General features: G+C 44.0%; 1 protein-coding gene across 4 annotated transcripts in view; it reads right to left on the bottom strand.

The window, feature by feature from the left end:
* The window catches only part of AGL (amylo-alpha-1,6-glucosidase and 4-alpha-glucanotransferase), a 48,075-nt gene that overhangs the window by 10,740 nt on the left and 14,038 nt on the right, over positions 1-23,297 (bottom strand). For 3 of the 4 annotated variants that reach the window (XM_082227707.1, XM_082227710.1, XM_082227709.1), the window contains exons 8-28: positions 22,796-22,916; positions 22,090-22,192; positions 21,878-21,975; positions 19,985-20,124; positions 18,907-19,094; positions 16,439-16,562; positions 14,817-14,980; positions 13,730-13,831; positions 12,771-12,926; positions 11,596-11,746; positions 10,375-10,499; positions 10,162-10,274; positions 9,095-9,229; positions 8,579-8,709; positions 6,472-6,608; positions 6,220-6,353; positions 4,067-4,242; positions 3,298-3,400; positions 2,653-2,878; positions 1,766-1,877; positions 1,312-1,447 (exon numbers count right to left, since the gene is read on the bottom strand). In XM_082227707.1, the coding sequence (XP_082083833.1) occupies positions 1,312-1,447; positions 1,766-1,877; positions 2,653-2,878; positions 3,298-3,400; positions 4,067-4,242; positions 6,220-6,353; positions 6,472-6,608; positions 8,579-8,709; positions 9,095-9,229; positions 10,162-10,274; positions 10,375-10,499; positions 11,596-11,746; positions 12,771-12,926; positions 13,730-13,831; positions 14,817-14,980; positions 16,439-16,562; positions 18,907-19,094; positions 19,985-20,124; positions 21,878-21,975; positions 22,090-22,192; positions 22,796-22,916 (2,875 nt within the window). Of the gene's footprint in view, positions 1-1,311; positions 1,448-1,765; positions 1,878-2,652; positions 2,879-3,297; positions 3,401-4,066; positions 4,243-6,219; positions 6,354-6,471; positions 6,609-8,578; positions 8,710-9,094; positions 9,230-10,161; positions 10,275-10,374; positions 10,500-11,595; positions 11,747-12,770; positions 12,927-13,729; positions 13,832-14,816; positions 14,981-16,438; positions 16,563-16,961; positions 17,086-18,906; positions 19,095-19,984; positions 20,125-21,877; positions 21,976-22,089; positions 22,193-22,795; positions 22,917-23,297 lie in introns of all 4 variants that reach the window. The other variant, XM_082227708.1, reaches the window with a different exon arrangement.

The following is a 23,297-nucleotide window of genomic DNA, read 5'->3' as shown; positions in this document are numbered from 1 at the left end:
CCCGCCTCATTTCCAACTCATTGAACTGCCCAACAGCAGCACACAAGGCCTTCGCCCTCCCAGCAATTTGTACCAGCAGATGAGCGGCACATCATGGCTGGCTGCAAAGGGCTAGGACAGGGCTTCCCAAACTCGGGTCTCCAGCTGCTTTCGGACTACAACTCCCATCATCCCTAGCTAGCAAGAGCAGTGGTCAGGGATGATGGGAACTGTAGTCCGAAAACAAACTTGGAGACTCAAGTTTGGGAAACACTGGGAACCGATTTCAACACACAAATCCAGGAGAAAAATAGGAGAAATGCCTAATTTGTGACGCAGACGTTCTCCTAACCCTCCTTGCAATTCTGATGGGCTTGGGCATATTTCAGCTATTGCCACTACGATGGGAAAAGGTTACAAGCAAGCAGAATTCTCTCAGGGTCCCGGACAGCTAGCCAAGTAGGACAGCAGGCTTTGCATGCTCAAAGGTCTGGGGTTCAGTCCCCGCATCTTTTGTTAAAATGATCCAAAGACTTTTGCCGGTGACACCAGAGAGCCACTGGCAGTCAGAATACAGAATACACAATACTAGACTACAGAGGGACCGACCACAATGCCTTATTGTATCAGACTAAGGCAACTTCCGAGGTTCCCTTCAATGTGCAGGCCTGATCTGAACAGTCATGGATTAATATTGTTGCAGCTTAATATTGTTGCAGAAGTTGCTGATGACAGGGTTGGTTCAGACATCAGAAAGCTGATGATCTCCTATACATGGAGGGAATTGGAAGTGGGTCTTCAGGATCTGACCTACCCGGCCTCATGAAATGTCCGCATATTAAAATGGAAAAGCTGGGCAAACCAGGCAGCCTTTGAAATGTAGGAGACAGCTTGCACATATAACTAAATATAATTATTCAACCCACAAGGCTAAATGAATAGCACAGGGCAAAATGTGTTAAGCTGAAGAACACAACTATGCTACTAATTGATGTTTTGGAAAAGCAGCTTGGTTCCTTAAACATACTGGGTTGGAATCCAGAAGCAGGACAAATCCTGCACTCAAAGTTCTGCGTGCATAAGCCCTTACAGAAGTTGTGGATGAACGACTAGCTAAATTGTACCTAGTGTGACTGAGCAAAACGGGCACTTTACACATTTTGATTTCAGCTAATAGGGTCTGAAAATACAGTTTTTAAAATCTATACATCATTTCCTCATAACTTTGCAGGTCCAAAGAAATATTGTTTGGCACACTTTTATTGAGGAATTAAAAACAACCACCATGTACTTATGCCATACCCATAACGCTGTAAAATCTTTATACTGTACCTTGGAGTGGCTGGAATTCCTTTGTTGCGAGCTCTGTCACTCTCTCCCATCTTATCCATCCATGTGCCACAATTAAAACGGTTCCCTCCATAGACAAAGCCAGTTTCCATGTCCACACCCGCAGTCACATTAAAACCTACCAACGGTGAAAATCAGATGTTTTGCAAAGACTTACAGAGAGAAAGAGACAGGAATCTTACACAGGACCCGAGAAGCACCCCAGCCAAAACTAAGTAAGATTTCTAGTGCAGTACAATTAACATTTAACGAAATATCTCTTTCCAGAACAAGAGAGACCTTAAAGATACATTTAAACATTTATGCGGCTGTAAAGTGTGTGGACAGATCATCTAAGCAAATACAATACACTTCGAAAGTAACGTTTAGGGAGGTTTAAAAAGGAAGAATTTTATTTTTACTGGTGCAGAAAATAAATTGATGGATCAGAGTCTACCTTCATCTCTCATATTCCGATCTATCTGCGGACCAGCATTCCTTTCGCGGAACTGTATGCCTTGCATATGTCTCTGCATGGCTTCTTGTATCACTTCATACAGTGGCTGGTCCTGAATTTGGTTTGGTTCAAATATACAAGAAGAAAACAAATGGGAACAGCAAAAAAAGTTAAGCCAGACACTTAGGACTCAGCTACATTAGTGAAAAAACAGTATTCTGAATGCGTTATAAACATGCAACACCAGATAGTGCTGGAGAGCAAAAATAAAATAAAAAATATTTGTGATTTTCCATTGCATTTTTTCTTTTGTTATAACAATTTAATTTCTCTGTGTGTACACCCACCCTTAAAAACAGAATGAAGCCACAGTACTTTATGGTACTTAAGAGATTTATTTGGCATTTTGTCCTCTGAAACAACACAACAGAAGTACCAAAGTTGTGTTACACAATCACAAAATTTTATTTAAAAAAAGGTTTGATGTTTTAACTGTGGAGACAGTCACAGCTCAGTTAAAATTAGTTTGCGTAAGAGCATCTCTGCTGGATCAGATCAAAGGCTCATTTTAGTCCAGCTTCTTGTTCTCACCGTGGCCAACCAGATGACTATGGACAACCAGATGATTATGTGGAGGCTACAAGAAACAGCCCCCTCCCGCACTTGTGATTTCCAGCAACTGGTATCCAGAGACATCCTGCCTCCAACAGTAGAGGCAGAACAGTCCTTGGCAGATCAGTCTAAGGTCATAGTGTGCCACGAGTGAGGAAGAGATACATGATGGGAAGATTTGTCCCCAGAGCTAGCACGCCCGTGACGCATGCATGCACGCAAGCAAGCAAGAGAGTCAAGCCACAACTTGAAGAGAAGGGCAAATTATAGATTACCTTTTGACCCGGTGGCAGAGGAGGGGAGTCATCTGTAGGATACATTCTGGATACAGGACACTTGAGAATGTCAGTGCCATTTGGAACGACCTTACAGTAGTCTTGTATGCACTGTAGCCACCACCAGACAGCATCACGGCAATTGAATCTAGCATGAGTGCCCTGGCCAAGCAAGTTGGGAATGAGTCCATGTCTCAGCGTACCAGCAAACGCTAAAATTATGTTCCTGAAATTGGGGGAGCGAGGGAAAAGAAAAGGACATGTTTCCAAATTCACATTTACATTTAGTTCCAAAAAACTAGATAAATAGTGCAAACAGTGACTAGAATAATGAAGATAATTGGAACACAAGGGACACAAAATTACTTTTGAGAGCTGTTAAGCTCTTTAGAACAATATAGATCCCATTATTTAACAGTCCTTGAATACTGATACATACACAATGTTCCCCCGTTCTTTAATCTTAAATTATGTGTGTTTATATTTTCTTCAGTTAGGAAAATGTTAAGAGCTACAGCACCAGAACATAATTGATTCCTGAGAGTGAATAAAAAAAAAAGAAAAAGAGTTCTTGGCTACACTGGCGTGATCTTATACCAACAGCTACGTCAGCTAGTCACTACGGACATGTGAACCTGATCTCACCTTGCTTCCAAGTAACGTCCAGTAACTAACAGCAGACCTCGCAATGCAATGAATGTATCTCTTCCCCAGCAGCGGAAAATGCCAGATGAAAAATGAGGTAAGCCTAAAACAGTAAATATATATGTATTTAAGAACTTAATGGTACTCCAAACATGCTCTCATTTCTGTTGATCCCTCCTCAGCTCCCCACCTGTATTATAACGCACACACCTTGACTAAATCACCGTTGTTCCACCATTAATCAATCAACACAAATAAAAGCATGCAATATCCCCTGTTGCTCCTAGGTTGGCAGTGTTTCTCAAACTTAGGGCCCCGGCTGTTGTTGCACTACAACTCCCATCATCCCTAGCTAGCAGGACCAGTGGTCAAGGATGATGGGAGTTGTAGTCCAACAACAGCCGGGGACCCAAGCTCGAGAAATACTGTGTTAGTGTGTCAACTGAAATGGACCTTTATGACTAGTTAACACTTGTCTTGGCTAGTTAACAGTGCTTGTCTACCTGTTCAGGGCCTCCAGGTGCTACCCACTTCTTCTATGTGGGAGACAGGCAAAGTACAGGCACACAGTGGGGAATGAACCCAGCATTTGTTACTAGGTTCACACAACCTTTCCCATCGATACAGTTTTTAGCAAGGCTGCTCATATTTGCTCCGCAAAGTCTCCCGGCCTTCCTAAACTTCTGCAGAGCACCAGCGCACCCAATTCGGTGACCTGGAACAGATTCAAAACATTCAAATTCAAAATGTTCTTTCTTTCTTTACTTACCAGCTGCTAAAGTAACACAGCTCTGTTCTCTCTCCTTCGTAATGTCGTTCAGCCTATAAGGAACATCCTGGATGGCGGGAGACAGAGGGGGCAAGGACGGATACTTCCCTATTCCACACATCTGGACTGAACCCAAGGAGAGATGTTTAACAAATGTCGATCCATTCTGAACAAAGCTGCAATTAAAGCAACACTATTTATTTCTCAAGCCTACAAACATTCCCCTCTTTTCAGTCTTCCAAGATCAATGCAACCAGCAGCGCTGATTTCAAACGCATGCGTTGTTGAGATTTATGGAACGTTCTGGATCCTCTGTGGCTTCAAGGTATTTGAAAAATTCAGAGTATGAGGTAAGGTATATGGACAATACCACAACTCATACAGATGGTTCTGTTGTACTGCCGTTCATTTTTGTCAAAACTGACATGATACAAAAATAGCTAACCCCATTTTAGTTGCATTTCATGAAATGAGCATAAATTTCCTTATTCAAGACAAAACTGATCTGCACCAGAATTGTGGAGTGGACTGCGGTGTGTTTTTTTGATCTAGCAAATATCTGCCAACCACCCAAATCTGCCAGTGATTCTACGATCTTCTACCGGGCATGATCCCAGGGATGCAGAAGGCTTCACCATGCCCAGTCCTCGTGTGCCGATGTGCACAATTAAATACCATATTTGACATGCTACACTATCCAAGCAGGGATGCGAAAACTGTGGATTTCTAGAAGTTGCTGGACTACAACTCCCAGTGTCCCTGATCATTGGCTATCCTGGCTGGTGTTGCTATGAATCGGATTCCAAGAATGACTGGGGGCACACATCAAGCCCTTGGCTGAGTCACTGAGCGATAAGCAATGAGACATTATGTGAGGGACAGGAGCACGTGAAACAGACTACAGTGGTACCTCGGGTTACGAATGCTTCAACTTATGTTTTTTCAGGTTACGAACGATTGTAACCCGGAAGTAAGTTGTCCAAGCTCTCGGAGGCCTTGCCGCTGCCTGGAGGCAAACCCGGACATCGGCGGCGCCTGCGGAGCTCTTGGAGGCCTCTGCGAAAGCCGGGAGCCTAGCCCTGACATCCGCAGTGCCTGCAGGGCTCCGCAAATGCCAGGAGCCAAGCCCCAACATCCATGGTGGCCAGTGGCGTAGCGTGGGGGGTGCAGGGGGTGCCGGCCCCACCGGGCGCAACATCTGGGGGGGGCGCTCGCACTCGCAGCTCTCTGCCCCTACCTGGCTCACTCACTCTCTCTCACTGCAGTGCTGGCTGTGCGAATCCGATCCGTCGCCGCCCACTATGGAGGGGGTGGGTGCCAGGCGTGCGGTGCGGAGAGAGAGCGAGGGACTATCTGGGGGAGGGACAGTGCAGCGGCCGCCCAGCGCAGCGCTGAGCGCGGGAGAGAACCACACCAGACCAGACCAGGCAGCAGCAAGAAGAAGCTGGCAGCGACGGCAGGTTAGGGGTTAGGGGGCGCAAATTACTTGCCTTGCCCCGGGTTAGGGGGTGCAAATTACTTGCCTTGCCCCGGGTGCTGACAACCCACGCTATGCCGCTGATGGTGGCTACAGAGGCTCTGCGACTGGGCTCCAGCCGCAGGAGCTCTCTGAGGCCTCCATGAATGCCGGGAGCCAAGCTGATTGTGATTGTGGAAGAGGACCCTGAGCCCCCTCCAAACAGTGAGTTTGGAAATAAATTTTAATTTTTTTCATCTAAAATACTGTCTTATTTATTTTATAGTACAGTGCATTGATTATTGCCTGCATTTTATGGATTAATGCTCTCGTGAAACAGTAAAATTTGTGTTAAATTGCTGTTTTAGGGGGTGTTTTTTCATCATCCGGAACGGATCAATCCACTTTCCATTACTTTCAATGGGAAAGTCCGCTTCAGGTTAAGAACGCTTCAGGTTAAGTACAGACTTCTGGAACCAATTAAGTACTTAACCTGAGGTACCACTGTATTAGCAGTTTTCCTTTCACCGATATGGAAAGACTGGCAGAGGAAACTTTCTGACTGTGGTCAGGATTGCTCTGGCTTGGTCATAGTACCACTTCCTTCACTTCTTTAGGAGAGCAGATGAAACGTTCAGAAATGTATACAATTGTGTTTGCGTGAAACCACATTTTTTTGGGGTATGGACAAACATACCTAGACATCTGTTTCCAAACCAAGTCAAGCAGCGACGTGTATGCGCCAACTAATATGGCATCAAAGTAGCATGGAATGAGATAACGAGGAACCCTCTTCAGGTAGACAAACATTGCTTTCAGCCACTTGCCAACCTATTGTTATTTCATGGGAAACAAATTGTTGCAATGAATTAAAATGAATGATCAAAAATGACCATGTAACATATCTATCTGAGAGGGAAATGTTCTCTCTTTGCATTGCTTGACTTACTTCTGAGCAGGCGCCAGAACGGGCAATTAGCCGATCGCTCACGTAATCAATCATCCAGTCCCCAGCTCTCAAGTTACCACAGAAAGGATGGCCTAAATCATTCTTTGGTCGTATGTCTCCCATCACCGACATTATTCCTGAAATACCATAGAAACATGGTTCTGTATTACAGGTCAAGAAACTATCACGAAAAGTAGGTTGAGTGTCTAAAAAGAAGGCAACGGCTGCAAAATAATATTCTGAAAATACCAGACACCCAAATCAAGGTGAGTTTAATTCTGCAGACAAACTAGAGTGCAGACTGATTACTTTTTTAAAACCTACTGTCCTTTGTCCTTGGCGCTCATGCTAATTCCAGTCTTGTGCCATGTGAGATGCTGCCCAACTGCTCACCCTAGGCGAGTGAGTTTAACAAAACCATAAAGTGGGTCACTAACTTGCATATTCTTTAGTTAGGTCCTATCTTGAGGCTCAGCTTTGAAAGCGTTCTATGATGAGAGTTTCATGCATAATAAGCAGAAGCCAAACCATGGTTTGGCAATATGTACAAAGACGCAAGGTTGCAAACCCCAGCTTGTAAGCAGCTACTAAACAAGGATAACAAATTATCATTTGAAATTGAGTTTGCAAACCACGGTTTGTGCTACTTGTGGCCTGCTTTATGTTCGGATTCATGAAGTGAAGTTAGGGCCATTGCTTCACCTCAAGTGGCTGCAGCATCGTAGAGAAGCAAGCGACTGTACGAAGTCAAGTACTGAACAGAAAGAAAATAAAAGTGGACAAGTTGCTCAGAAGTACGGTCTGCTTGCTATATGCCTAGAAACTCAAGTGATGGTGTGTGGGGTGCTTAACCAAGGTTAGCATAAACTAGGGTTTGGAGGGAAGTCGAAATTGAGTCTATTGAACTTACTGTCAACATTTCTCTGACCTTCTCTTTGTACTGCTTGCTAAAAGATATTTGTATTTCCCTGCCTTTTGAAACTTAGAATCTAGTGCTAATGCTCAGAATGCAGCATGCGAAGACAACCAATGTCTGGCATGGCAAGCTAAACACGGTTGACGAGCTACTAGCTACCAGGTCTTGAGGAACATCCTATTTTGCTGTCTGCTTGGAATTGCTAAAAACAAACCAACTGAGATGAGGATGCTTTTCAAGTGCCCTCAGTCCAAAGTACAGTGGTACCTCGGGTTACATACGCTTCAGGTTACATACGCTTCAGGTTATAGACTCCACTAACCCAGAAATAGTACCTCGGGTTAAGAACTTTGCTTCAGGATGAGAACAGAAATCGTGCTCCAGCGGCAGCGGGAGGCCCCATTAGCTAAAGTGGTACCTCGGGTTAAGAACAGTTTCAGGTTAAGAACGGATCTCCAGAACGAGTTACCGTATTTTTCGCTCCACAGGACTCACCATGTTTTAGAGAGGGAGAACAAGAAAAAAAAATTCTCCCCCTCTCTGCTCAGCGCCCCTTCAGCGAAGCGGCAAGAGAAACGGAGCCCCTTCCATTTCTCCTCCCGCTTGGCTGAAGGGGCGCTGCGCAGCTCTCTGCTGAAGCCAGGAGAGTCTTGCTCTCCTGGCTTCAGCGAAAGGAAACTGAAGCCTGAGGAGCGCAGCAGGAACTTGCGCTGTGCTCCGCAGGCTTCATGCAGCTTATCCCTGAAGCCTGTGGAGCGCAGCAAGACTCTCCTGGCTTCAACGAAAGGAACCTGAAGCCTGCGGAGCGCAGAGAGAACTCGCGCTGCACTATGAAGGCTTCAGGCGGCTATCTTCAGGGCGCACCGACCCCTCTTGCTCTCCAGCCTTCAGTGAAAGCAACACGAAGCCTCTGGAGCGTGGAGGGAGCGCTCCCTCTGTGCTTCGGAGGCTTCCCGTTGCTATCGCTGAAGCCAAGGAGCCTGCATTTGCTCCATAGGACGCACACACATTTCCCCTTAATTTTTGGAGGGGAAAAAGTGCGTCCTATAGAGCGAAAAATACAGTAAGTACTTAATCCGAGGTACCACTGTAGATGGCTGGCCTGCATTTGACTTTAGGAGAGAAGGCATACAGGTGCTTAAAGTTTGATTAATGTACATAATAATACATTTGTCTCAAACCAATTTTTACCTTGAAGACCTGCATATTTAAGGGGTGTCCAGTCTGGTATGTTGTAACACCCTCCGCCGTCCTCTTGCTCCTCAGCATCACACCGATATAATACATGATTTAGGTCCGCCAAGGTTAATTTCGATGCAATACTGTGAGAGAGACAGAGATACACTGACCGGGTTAAAAAACAAAACAAAACAAACTTTTGTTAAAATTTATTTCTGGTTTAGAATAATTTAAAACAAAAAAATAGGGTACACAGCCTTAAGTGCAAGGTTGCAAAATCTCAGTGGGACCTACTTTTGAGTAGGCATGCCTAGGCTTGCATCTTAAGTCTCTTCTCTGTTTTGAAAGTAGCAAACCACTCACAACAAAAACAGACAACTTGCACACTACCGAAGAGGCTATTGGGGTATTAAATCTTCAGAGCTAATTTGGCTACAGGTTGCTTTTGGAGAAGGCAGCTGCGGAAGTGAATCTCTTACATCGCCTCTGCATTGTTCCCCATAGGTTTCAACTGAATGGCGAACTTACGTTGAGAAGGGCGTCTTGAGTATCGGTTCTGAACAATCATCGGGAAGACTTCCAGATTGAAAGTGAGGGCTGAACTGAATCAGGTGGTTACGCAAGACTCCAACAGCCTCTTGTGCTTTCGGGTCAAGGCTTACCCTGCAAAGATTGGTCAAAACAAAATGTCAATGGGGTGTGGGGGAAGAAGAGGCAAGGGGTGAAATCCTAACCTGGCTGCCTGCTGCCTGCTGGGGCTTAATGAAGTTTCAAGGTCACCATCCCATCTGCAGCCTTGCAGAGCAAGCCGGCCAAGGGAGGTGGATGGGGAGGCAGGCTAATGTAGAGCTAGCAGAATGACTGGGGCTGAATTGGACACAATTACCGCATTTTTCCGTGTATAAGATGCCCCCATGTATAAGACGACCCCTATTTTTTTTTAACCCCAAATTAAGAAATTAAGTTGTTTAGCATTTTGGGTGGGTGAGGGAGGTCACTTCTGCCAATCGCTCACCTGCCTGCCCGACACTGCCTATCACTTGACACAGCCACTGCCGATCGCACACCTTGCCGCAGCCGCCAACTGTATGCCTGCTCATTGCCACCAACAGCCCACCCACCCACTTGCCACAGCCGCCAATCGCCTGCCCAGTTGCCACAGCCAGTCGCCAGAAGGCTTTGCCACAGCCACCAATCACCCGCCCAATCGCCACTGCCAATCTCCTGCTTGCTGCTGCCATTAATTGCACATCCCCCCCTGCATTCACTATCCGTGTATAAGACGACACACAATTTTTGCCTAATTTTTTTAAAAGCAAAAAGCACCGTCTTATACATGGAAAAATATGGTACTTAAAATGATGCCCAGGGGAGCCAGTTTAGTTCCTTCCCCTCTGCTAGAATATGCAGTTTGGAGGCTGGCTGCCCCAATTTGGAAGGCAGAGAGGGGAGCTCTGTGCTGGTAGGGCTACGTGGACGGACATCTCTGTTCAACCCAAACCACCCGCAGCCCAGCACCAAGTGGCTTGAGATTGCTCTATTAATCATCACTCTGTCTGCCATTTTCCACACCAACCAAAGTAATGACGTTTTACCTAAATATGATCACACTTCCCGGTGTCAGCTTTTCGAATTCTATCTCTTGGACGAATTCATTAGGGCCTTTCGTAGCAATTGAAGCTTGCTTTATTATTTTACTTTCCTTGAGCTGCCGAGAGAAGGAATTCAGATGAATTCAGTAAATCACTTTAATCTCAGGAGTCAAATTTTTAGGTTAATCAAACGAGAGGAAGAGACACAGCTTTTACCTGGATGTGTTCCCGGAGTTCAACTGTATAATCAGGCAATCCATTGATTGAGTGCTCGTCTTTTTTATAAGGGGGAGCACTTCTTTCGATGGTCCTCGCTTCGAGAACCACCTCTTCAATTTTGCCTGTGGAAGAGGGGGAAAAAACCCCAGACAACTCTCAATACCACAGCTAGCATTTTTTTTTTATAAGTAGGAACATAGGAAACAACCTTATACAGAGTCAGATCACTGGGTCCATTTAGCTCACGGTTTCCCCAACTTGGGTCTCCAGCTGTTTTTGGTCTACAACTTCCATCATCCGTAGCTAAGCAGGACCAGCGGTCAGGGATGATGATAACTGAGATCACGTCGCCCAGCTATCAGCATTGGGGGTGCTCATGCTTCAGTCCTGTCCCTAAGTCAGCACTTTTGGGCTTCTGTTGAAATCCTACACCGACTTACCTGGGAATAAGGACCATTCAGTTCAATAGTGCATAGCTCTGAGAGGGCATACCTGGAATTGTGTAGTCATGGAGTGGGATGGTACCCAACATACAAGACAATAATAATAGATGTATTAATTTATTGCTTATTCCCTGCCCCTCTGACTGGGTTGCCCCAGAAAAGTGAAAAGGTGCACAGAAAGGTGAAACACATGCCCCCAGCACCAATCTTTGTCTCTGAAGCTGTTTAATTCAGCTGGAGAGGTTGCATGATGTCATGTTTAGATGTTCAGACTGGGAAAACCCAGACTCCTTGCTCAACCACAAAACTCTCAGGACAGTTGCTATCTCTCAGGTTGTTGCGAAGATGAAATGCGTAATGGGACACTTTGCATTCAAATCCTAATGCAGATGGGTAGGTAAAAGGTAAAGGACCCCTGGATGGTTAAGCCCAGTCACAGGTGACTATGGGGTTGTGGTGCTCATTTCGCTTTCAGGCCGAGGGAGCCGGCGTTTGTCCACAGACAGCTTTCCGGGTCCTGTGGCCAGCATGACTAAGCCACTTCTGGCACAATGGAACACTGTGATGGAAACACTGTTTACCTTCTTGCCACAGTGGTGTCTATTTATCTACTTGCACTGGCATGCTTTCGAACTGCTAGGTTGGCAGGAGCCGGGACAGAGCAATGGGAGCTCACCCAGTTGCGGGGATTTGAACCACCAACCTTCTGATCGGCAAGCCCAAGACGCTCAGTGGTTTAGACGACAGTGCCACCCGCGCAGAGGGGTAACCTTACCTGGAATACACATCTGGGGAACTTCTTGGCTGTAGAAGGATGTTTTGGGATCTCTGAAAGCTGTTCGGGAAACAGCGACAACAGACTGGTGCGTGTTAGGACAATGCCTCGTCACAGCCACAATATCCTCATCAACTTGATCCACATATACCTGAAGAGGGCATTTTTTAGGGGTTGGGTGGGAAAAGTGGATAGAGATTCTTATTATTCAGATTATACTATAATTAAGATTTAATAATCACCATGTCAAAATTCTTGGCCAGGGCATGTTAAGGCAGGCTTCAGGGTTTTTGGAGGCCCTGGATAAGGGTTGGTAGAGGGGGGAGTAATCTAAAGTACAAAATGGAGTACAAACAGGTGGAGTAAAAGGTAAAGGAAAAGGACCCCGGATGGTTAAGTCCAGTCAAAGGCCATTGTGGGGCTGCAGCGCTTATCTCGCTTTTCAGGCCAAGGGAGCTGGTGTTTGTCCACAGACAACTTTCCAGGTCATGTGGCCAGCATGACTAAACCATGATGGAAACCAGAGCACACGGAAACGCTGTTTACCTTCCCGTTGCAGCAGTACCTATTTATCTACTTGCACTGGTGTGCTTTCGAACGGCTAGGTTGGCAGGAGCTGCGACAGAGCAATGGGAGCTCACCCCGTCGTGGGGATTTGAACTGCCGACTTTCTGAATGGCAAGCCCAAGAGGTTCAGGGTTTTAGACCACAACACCACCCACATTGAAAGATAAGATAAAGAGTGAGTACTCCAAAATCGCTTGCTCAGATGTCTCATGCAAGCAGGCCAAGAACCAGAAGTGGGCTGAAGATTTGTGTGTGCGCATGCATACGTGTTATATATAAATACAGTGGGACCTTGGTTTACGAACTTAATCCGTTCCGGAAGTCCGTTCCTAAACTGAAACCCTTCTTACACTGATGCACGCTTTTCCTAATGAAGCCTCCCGCCGCTGGTGCCCTTCCAGCATTCGGATTCTGTTCTTAGACTGAGGTAAAGTTCACAAACTGGGACACTATTTCCGGTTTCGTGGAGTTCGTAAACCAAATAGTTCATAAACAGGGTTGTTCTTAAACCAAGGTAATAATAATAATAATAATAATAATAATAATAATAATAATAATAATAATATTCGCCTCATTTTGGTACCCTGTGAATCTGGCCCAGCATTTACCTGGTTAAAATCTCTGGCTCCTAGCTCTTGGTGTAATCTGTTGATAGCCAGCCTTCCTGCTATAATTCCGGTTTTGAGATTTACTTCACCAGGTGTGGAAAGTGTCGCTGCTGGATTCCACTTCGGATAAAACCGCTCTTCAGTGACTACAGAAATCTGTGAATAAATGTGTTACAAAAATAGCATTTGCAGTGTTTCTCTCTCCCTATGCTCACAGAAGTTACACACATGGTGCATTTAGTAGGAACTGAAACTTTTGACTTCTTCTTAGAGGATCTAAAGCACAGTGTTCTAAATATCGTAGCCACACTTTATTTAAAACATCTATTATACGTCCTTCCATTAAATATTTCAAGGTAGTTTACAAAAACTAACAAACACACTCAGAAGAACCAGAACACATGAGTAGCAATTATAATGTGGAGAATTTAAAATATCAAAGCTAGTAAAAAAATTTAAAACAGGCAGTCGGTGAAATTTTAAGGAGTGGCAAGATACGATCTGAGTAAGCAAGGCCAGTCAAAACTCTGAATAATTAATAAATAATAAAAACAATAATTTCTTCCTTATACCCCACCCATCTGGCTGGGTCTCTTGGGCCACTCTGGGCAGCTTCCAACAGGATATTAAAAACACAATAAAAGACTGAACATTAAAAACCTCCCTAAACAAGAGCTGCCTTCAGATGTCTTCTAAAAGTCAGATAGTTGTTTAGTTCCTTGACATCTGATGGGAGGGCGTTCCGCAGGGCAGGCGCCACTACCAAGAAGGCCCTCTGCCTCGTTCCCTGTAACCTCACTTCTTGCAGTGAAGGAACTGCCAGAAGGCCCTCGGAGCTGGACCTCAGTGTCTGGGCTGAACGATGGGGGTGGAGATGCTCCTTCAGGTATAATGGATGGAAAAACATGCCAGAATAACTCCAATGACACGAAAGAGGAACCTACTGCTAACATGCATACCTGATGTGGTACTAGTTCATCATATCCTCTAGTGCTGCCTGAGGCACAGCAGGCCATGGAGACGATGGTCGAGCTGGGAAGGGCATCATATGCCGACCGATGCTAACAACGAGAAGGGTGTGTATGAATTAAGTAAAGCCCAGAAGATTAGGGTTGTTTTTTTTTACACAGAAAAATCTGACTTTCACTCCAAAGGCGCCTTGCACGCAAGTGGGAAGGCACCATTCTCTCAGTGTCTCCGAATTACAGCAATTCTCCCTCTCCCCCAGCAGCTCATATGTTGTGTCCCAGACCTTTCCTGAGGACACCCCCCTCCCTTAGAAGAGACTTTTGGGGGCAGCATGGGGCTACAGTGAGGGGGGAGGTGGAGAGGGAGTCATACCTACATGGATCAACTTTTATTTCCATAAAACTGAATGCAACCCATGGCACCAGAAGTGGCACACTGTGGCTCTGCAGAATTTGTAGAGATTGTGTGCAGAGGATTCAATACAACTTACTTTGAATACGTAGGATAGCACTGCTAAGTTCAACATTAGGTATCAAATAACTTCTCCTACTGCATTTAACATTTTAACTGTCTGCAATTGTAATATTTATGTCTTTGAGGTTTCGATTGCATAATGCACACACATACAAAATGGTACCTTGGTTTTCGACCGTAATCCGTTCTGGAAGACCATTCGAGTTCCGAAACATTCGGAAACGGGAAATTCAGTACGGAAGCCTTGATATGGAAGCCACGTGGCATGTTCAACTTCTGAGGCATGTTTGAAAACTGAAGCATTTACTTCCGGGTTTATGGTGTTAGAAAACCAAAATGCTCATCAATGAAGACGTTAGAAAACCAAGGCACCACTGTGTGTGTGTGTGTGTGTGTGTAAATACACACACACACACACACACACACACACACACACACACCTGTGCCTAAAACATTAAGAACACTTAAATCCCATACACCTTAAAGTAGTATTAATTACCTCTCATGAATTAATAAATGTAATAAAGTCATTTATAGTGTCTATATAGTTTTAATAAGCCATTAAAACAGTACTTGGGCAATCAAGGCAGCTATGTTTCTTACCTGAATTGGACATTCATTATCATGTGTTATGTCCATGAACAACGCATGAGCAATAGCAGGCATTAAGGGCCTCAGGCGTGGCTGAACGAAAGACCCAACTGGCTCTCCTCCAAAGCGATAAACTAATCTCCCCTCTTCATGACTGTTGTAAGCACTCATTGCCTCTAGAGAACGAGAAAAGCCCTTACGTGAGCATCGATACGAAGAATCATCCATTGAACACCTGGTAAGACTGTGGGACTTTATAGCGAATGCTTTAATAATCACTCCAGCTACTTACAGCTAGGACTGTCAATATTCCAAAAACACTTTTAAGAGAGGCTAGATTCAATATAGTATGATGAGTGGGAGACAGCTGCCCTCCTTGTCCAATCTCTTTACAACATGTAGAACCCAACACTCGAGCCACTTAATAGATGTTTTGTTATTCAGTGACCCCACAATCCTATCCCTGGATTGAAAGGCAAAATGGGTTGCACCAGGACAGGAAAATTCCCCATATGAACAGTCTGGGCATTTCTTTCTTTCTTGCATGGAATAGATGGTGGAATTGGATGGGGTGTGCATTAACCTAAGGCTTCCTTGTCCTTGCATCTGGATGAGAAAAGCACAATCTGAACAGGTCTAGAGTCTCACAGTGTGCTAAGAAGGAACAAATAAAAATAAAGTTTTATGCTGAACCCTAAAACATATACTGAGAACAACGTAAGACAGTCCCTTAATCATGGTGACATACCACAGAATCGCACACTCCCTTCTCACCATCTCCTGGTTCACTCACTCTTATACCTGCATTTATTTTATTTCAGAAAACTGATATACCACTAGATTGTAAGGAAAACCTCAGATCTTTTAACGATGGATTATGTAAACTTCGCCAGGCTTCTTCTCAACCAGGGCTTGCTGTTGTCAAGCCCTGGTTAGTAAGCCCTAGTTAAAAAGGAAAATGGTCAGCATTAGTTGTGATTAAGGTAAGTGGCATTGCAACCATAAACCATGGATAGGGCTGGTAGGGAAAGGGCAGAGCACATTCATACTCCAGATAGGAGAAAGTAAATTAATAATAATAATAATAATAATAATAATAATAATAATAATAATAATAATTTTTTAATTCTACCCTGCCCATCTGGCTGGGTCTCCCTAGCCACTCTGGGCGGCTTTCAACAGAACATTAAAAACAGAATAAAACTTCAAACATTAAAAACTTCCCTAAACAGGGCTGCCTTCAGATGTCTTCTAAAAGTCGGATAGTTGTTTGTTTCCTTGACATCTGATGGGAGGGCGTTCCACATGACTCATCCCTGATCCCTTAACCATGGTTAAGAGACAAGCGATGTGATGTCTACACAGGTTGAAGATGAGAAATGGGTTCTCCAGGCACCAGTTCATACGGCGATGTTTGAAGAGGTGGCCATCACAACTATTTCCATACACAAGATACCCTTTCCTAACAACCACAATGCTACAATGATCGTGCAAAGAAGCCATATTGTTGAATGCAATGTCATGTGCTTATAATAAACGGATGCAGAGTCGGTGTTTTGCACGTCCTTCACTCGCAGCATATCATGCCTGAATTCAGGGTTAAGGAAAGGAAGAGCAATTCCAAGCAAGCCTACCTCTGATCAGAGAGTTAATGCCCAGCTTATTCACAAAGATATTGTCCAGCTCCTCGCTTCCCGTGAACAGTTCAGCCACCACATACAAGTTGGGCCGCAATTTTCTAGCCGTGTCCATCATGTACTGCGAAAAGCACAGCCAAGGAAGCGACAGAGAGGGGGGAAAGGCAGAACAGGAGAAAAGAAAGGATGCAAGGCTAGGCGTGGATTTGGGCAACAGGGAAAATGCCGCACAGCAAAGAGACAAAAACGAAAAGCCCAAGATTAAAGAACCAAAGACATTGAGTTATGAGAGATGCATGAAAAATTCGCACAAACCAAGGATTCGGGAAAGAGGGCAAAAACCCACACGACAGGCCGGCAAAGGAGGAAGAGGGAAAGGCATTGAATTGGCAAAAGGACACAAGAATAAATGCAAACAAGAACACAAAGTTAGTTCCACGTAAAGAGATTTTTTGACTTTCATGTATGTATACAAAACACAGCAATCCTGCAACAAACCTTTCAAGCATGGTTTTGATACCTCTAATGAGACTGGTAATCCCAAGGCGGTTGACAAAGACATTGTCAATGACCTCACTTCCCGTGAAGAGTTCTGCTATCACGTAAAGATTAGGTCTGACTGACCTGGCTGCTGCCAGCATCTCCTACAGATCATAATGCATTTTTTTTTATATTAAAAAAATCAGCTTCCTTACAACATGTGCTTTCCAATAGCATATGGCACAAATGCTACCCAGTTACAGCACAGTTCTTAAAGCAAGCTGAAGAGATGAGAATGTGTGTGGGGGGGGAGGGGAGTGCAAGGAGTGGGCATGATTCTGCCAATTTTTAACTCTTCAACTGAAATAGTTTTGTGACTTTAAAATGTCCTCCAGCTTGGCTGGATCCGTTCCATAATAACTGTGTGCAGAAATGCAACTGTGGATCCCGTAACAGGATAAACTTTTGCAAAGATTATACACAAAATTATCACTCTGAAGTTTTTTTTTTTTGGGGGGGGGGATTTATTCATTCCTAGAAGGAAGAATAAAGCTCAAATATGTCAAATTAGAAACTTAAATATGTGCTCAGCCTACATATTGAAAATTTGTTTCTCTCTAATTTATCTCACATATTTCTTTGTGAGTAGGTCCATTTTTGGCAGTAGCCAAATTAATCACAACAGACATCAAGTCTAACTGCTTTCAGCGGTGCTTATAAGGCTAGCTTTGTAACTGGACCTCAAAAAGTTGTTTATAAATTCTGAGCAACGTTTTCATCTTAACCAGTGAACAGAAAATGAAACAGCACACGAGTGAGAAAAACCTACAATATACATTGCAACATGGTGTAGATAAGCAGACCCTATTCTCACTCCTATTTTTCTGTGTTTTCCAAGTTGATTTACTGAAGAACTCATTGGTTTACAAGGTTAACTACTTCCAACCTTTGCTTATTTTTTATGTTATCCCATCACTCTCAGGGCAATGTGTGTGTGTGTGTGTGTGTGTGTGTGTGTAGAGTTATTCAAGTTATGTCACCTCACAGAAATCCTGGGAAATAGCTCCATCCTTCCAATGTGACCTAGCTGAAAATCATCCAGCAAGCTTCATAGCTGAGCAGAGATTTCAGCTGAGCAGGTTGTACCTGCGCAAGTCTAACAACTCCCAACTGCTGCACCACAAAACCCACGACTCTGGCTGCAGTCCTACAGACATTTACCCAGGAGTAAGGCCCATTGAGCACAACTGGACTTCACTTCCGAGTAGACATGCACAGGGTTGCACTGTTAGGCTGCTATCTTTTGCACTCTTGCCTGGTTGCAAGCCTCACTTAGCACACTGGGGGTTTACATCTGAGTAAGATGCCCACGAAGGGACGCGGGTGGCGCTGTGGGTTAAGCCACAGAGCCTAGGACTTGCCAATCAGAAGGTCAGCGGTTCGAATCCCCACAACGGGGTGAGCTCCTGTTGCTCGGTTCCTGCTCCTGCCAACCTAGCAGTTCGAAAGCACACCAGTGCAAGTAGATAAATAGATACCGCTCTGGCGGGAAGGTAAACGGCATTTCCGTGCGCTGCTCTGGTTTGCCAGAAGCGGTTTAGTCATGCTGGCCACATGACCCGGAAGCTGTACGCCGGCTCCCTCAGCCAATAAAGCGAGATGAGCGCCGCAACCCCAGAGTCGGTCACGACTGGACCTAATGGTCAGGGGTCCCTTTACCTTTTAAGATGCCCAGGACTGTGCAGCTGAGGAAAAAACAGCAGCTTTTCTACTGCTAACCTGACCAAAAGAACCCAGGATCTAGAAAGCATGTTCAAAAAGCCCTGCACATGCAGCCGAGGAGTCAGAAAAATGAAACAGGATGAAACATTTGTGATGAGCATCGGCTGGAACAGACCTAAGTTTTAAAACGGTTCCAAAGTTTTTCCTCTCTCTTGTGTGTTTGTGTACACAGTTGCAAAGGAGACGCTTAAATTTTTCTATACCTCAGCTACGTTAAGAGGCGTCGAGTGACAGTTGTCAAGCCGCACTCCATGGAAATATTTGGCAGTCAACTCAGTGTATTTTTTCATGTGAGCCCAGAGATAAGGGCAGTCTTCTGGTTTGTTCCCGTAACGTAGCTTGACACTGTCACCCCAGCAAATGAGTTCTCTTCTCAAGTAAACATGGGAACCTGTAAAAATGGGGAGAGATACTAATTTACACCATGATGTTGTAGTTATGATTCTCAGCATTCTTACCAGCGATAGAAACAAAGGCCATTTCAACTTACGCCAAACTAGAAAAACATGCGGAACTAATCTGTGTAACATCAAAACTCAGAATGGAAAGTTTTATTTATTTGTTTATTATTTCATTTATGAACCTCTTTCCATGAGACACCCTGAAGCAATTTTCAATAAATATATTTACAACTGTTAAAATTATTTTTATATATGTAATATGTACACACATGGACGTAGCCAAGGAGGGGGCAGGTGCTCTCCTAAATAAATACAAATCAATACAAATCAGATCCCCCCCCAAGCCTTCCCCGCAGCAAAAATCCTGGCTACACCCACGTACATACAATCTAAATACACATACAATGTTTTAGAACAACAACAGTACAAAAATAATATCAGTTCAAATCTAAGCCCATCATACTTAGCAACAACTCTATTTAAGTGATCAGAAATTCCAAAGCTAACATGTGTTAGTTTATTTATTACAATTTAGGGGACTTACTTTTCCTATGCACTTATTGACATGATCGTAAAACATACTTGCACTGGTTCCCAACATATTGTACTTCATCACCCCAAAGTCTCTGCAATGGCAGCCTCACCTACAGCTTGCAATGCTATGGGGACAGGGGTGAATTGATCCTTGGGCAAATAAATTCCCGAAATGCAGACGGTTCTTAGGAAGCCAATGTCTTATTGAAAGGCATCTCGGAGACTATTCAAGGTACTGCAATAAGAAGTTGCAGTGTAACTGAGAAAGGGCACAACATCCCTGTTCACCTACGCTAGCAAAAGGCATTTTTTAAAAAAGTTATATATAACTTTCAGAATCACCCACCTGGTTCAGCAAAATTTCTTAAAGGGTCATCTCCCATCACCCAACCGTTGTGGGCCATAAAATAACTTGCTTTGTCAGGTTGATGCAACATGCGTTCTTCTTCTTCCAGGGTTAGCTCTTTAAATGGGTATGTAAAGTAGCTGTAAAGTACGGAAAGTACTTTTTAGAGCCGAGGTAGCGAACCCACGGCCCTCCAGATGTTTGAGGGCTACATCATCCCTGCCTATTGCCTACGCTGGCTAGGCCTGATGGAAGCTCCAGCCCAGCCACGTCTGGAGGGCCACAGGTTCCCCATCCATTTTAGAGCATCAGATTGTATAAAATGACAATTGAAATGCCTCGTACCAGAAAGAAAAAAAGTGTTTTTAATAATGGACGTCCCTACAATATTGTAAACCCTTTCTGCCACAACCAGCTTAATACTGGGCGCTTTTGTCTCGAGTTGAGCTTTTTGTCTCTTCTAGCAAACCGTGAGGCCCAAATCCCACACATAGTAACCCACTACTTTACGAATATCAGCAATCTCACTGAAGATTATATTACATCTACAATTTCACATATATAAAGCAAGTAGATGGATGAATCCTGGCTTTCAAAACTTGTAAACACTCTTTTAAAAACGAATCTTTCCAAACAGCGAAACACAAGTTTTTAATTCAGTCTCTTGACTTAAACTATTTGTGTGTTTAAATTTCTAACCGCACCTCCAAAGGCCTTCAAGCCTTTAATACGTTTAAGAGGCTTTGGGTCAAATGACTAACGACTGCCCCCCCATATCTGGCATCCATCAACCCCTGCAAAAAGACCCAAATCTCACTGCTCTAATTGATGAACACTGTGTGCAATATATATTATAGCCACACACATGAACGCTCACCATTTCAGTGAAACTTCATGAACATCCAAAAACAGATGCACAAGTGAAGCCACACAATCAAATTTAGATGACTGCCAACATTCAGTGGCACATCTTAGATGTCCACAGAATTTGACTGAAATTTTCAGTATACACAAGTGAATGAAATTTTCAGAGTACCTAGGTAAGTCCTTTCTTTCCTCCATTTGTCACATGCTGCATTTCAATGAGGAAGCCTCCAATGAACCATAGTTCCACCTCTTACCCAAACCAAGAAACAGTGGCTAACATGTCCAGAACGAGCCAGGATTTTAAACCGACTTCAAAAGCTGTGTCTTATGATCCTACTTTGTTTTGAACCTGGCTACCAGAGCTGGATGCAACAGGAAGCTATGTTTACAACATATAGGTACTGGATCAGACCAAAGACTCTTCTAGTTCCGCATTGTATCTTCATCATGGCTAGCAAGATACCTACAGGAAAGCCTGCAAGGACATGAGCATGCTAGTACTCTCCCATTCACATTCCCCAGCAGCTGGTGTTCTGAGAAGAAGAGTTTGGATTTGATATCCTGCTTTATCACTACCCGAAGGAGTCTCAAAGCGGCTCACATTCTCCTTTCCCTTCCTCCCCCACAACAAACACTCTGTGAGGTGAGTGAGGCTGAGAGACTTCAAAGAAGTGTGACTAGCCCAAGGTCACCCAGCAGCTGCATGTGGAGTGGAGATGCAACCTGGTTCACCAGATTACGAGTCTACCGCTCTTAGCCACTACTCCACACCGGCATACTGATTAATTGGAGACATCTAGGTTTAACACATGCATGCTGCAAAAGGAGAGAAGGGAGAGAAGGGGCTGTGCGCATGTTTGAGTGAGGGTGTGTGTATATCTTGGCTTATTAAACAAAAATACACATGCCACGTACTCAAAGTCAGAGTCTTGTTCTACAATCTATACTTTCTGACATATTACCAAACACCAACCATTTTTATCCATCACCAAAGACATTTTATTTTGAGTGTAGAAGATATAATACCTCGTAACTAAAGGAAACTTTCGGGTTACGGGACCTAATTTAGGACCATGCCCAGCCAGTCGTTCATAGTTCACCGTCGCCACAACGCAATTGGCCGCCTGGAAGCCAGTAAAAGCACACATTTCAGCACAGCTTTAACAGTTCAGTGGATGCTACAAATAATGAACAAATGAATGCAAGCATGAATTTCAAAGATGTCTTATTGTTACAACCTGCTCTTGATGGTAGTTTGTCTGCCTGTACATTTCACCGTTTAGTTCTTCAACTCTCTTGCGGAACCAGTTACAGCATTCCTCTATTGCTGCAGGCCCATTGCTGAAAGCAACAATGCATGAAAACATTGAAATGCCACTCAAATAAACGTGTCGGGAGTTCTGAGTTTAATTCATGCACAGCCATGAGGAAGTTGATGTCTCCTTACACTCCAATGTCAACATTGAGTCGATGCAAAATGAATCATCTGTGTTCAAGGCAGTCAAGGCCTATTTGTAAGCTTTCCCTCATTCAAGCTATCTTTGATATCAAACATTCACCTTTGGTGAATCTGGAATAGTTTGTTCTGTACATCTTTTGCATTAAATATATGTATGGGAACAGCACTCTATTAGAACCATACAACAAGTGACATACCAGCCAATGAGCCTTCCAAGTGAGAACTGAAAATTCAGGTGCTAAGCAACCTGTTTCATACCAAATTGAGTGGGTGTGTTTTACGCAAATGTGAAAGCCAGCTGGACTGAACGAGATGCCACTAGCTGTGCAGTTTTTGCAGCACATTTATTAGGCTCCTTGTTTTTCTGTGAATGGAGCAGACCCAATTTTCTGACCCTTGAATGGCAGGTCTGACTCTCCCCTCTTGGAAAAGCACGTGCCACCAAGACGTTTCAGTGTTTAAAAATACTTTGAGCAAGGACATACCTATGAGGTATGAAGGTGTTCAATGCAATGTTCATATCTACAGTACAGCCAAGTCTCTTGAATTCAGGATCCTGAACAATTGCAAGATGTTGATTGGGGTCAGTTTTAACTTTAGAACCACCTGTTGTAGATTTAAGAAAGAGAATATTTCTTAATGAGTTTAAAAGCATTTATTGCCTACACGACTTTATTATTCTGAAAGCCAAGGAACTCACAGATCCAAATGCTACCCAGCAGTCTATCTTGTTGCACAGTGGACAGACTCCTTCCATTCTAAAATAATCAAAATTCCCCCGCACACAAAAAGTTCACTTTCGGTGCTCCTAAAGCATAATAATAGTATAATAATAATTTATTATCTATACCCCGCCCATCTGGCTGGGCTTCCCCAGACACTCTGGGTGGCTCTCAGCAGAATATTAAAAAGACAACACAAGATCAAACATTAAAAACTTCCCTAAACAGGGCTGCATTCAGATGTCTTCTAAAAGTCAGACAGTTG

Source organism: Podarcis vaucheri (genome assembly GCF_965113315.1).
Source record: "Podarcis vaucheri genome assembly, chromosome: 6".
NCBI lineage: Eukaryota > Metazoa > Chordata > Lepidosauria > Squamata > Lacertidae > Podarcis > Podarcis vaucheri.
The sequence above is the reverse complement of the archived record's forward strand: the minus strand, read 5'-3'. Positions and strand labels throughout refer to the sequence as shown.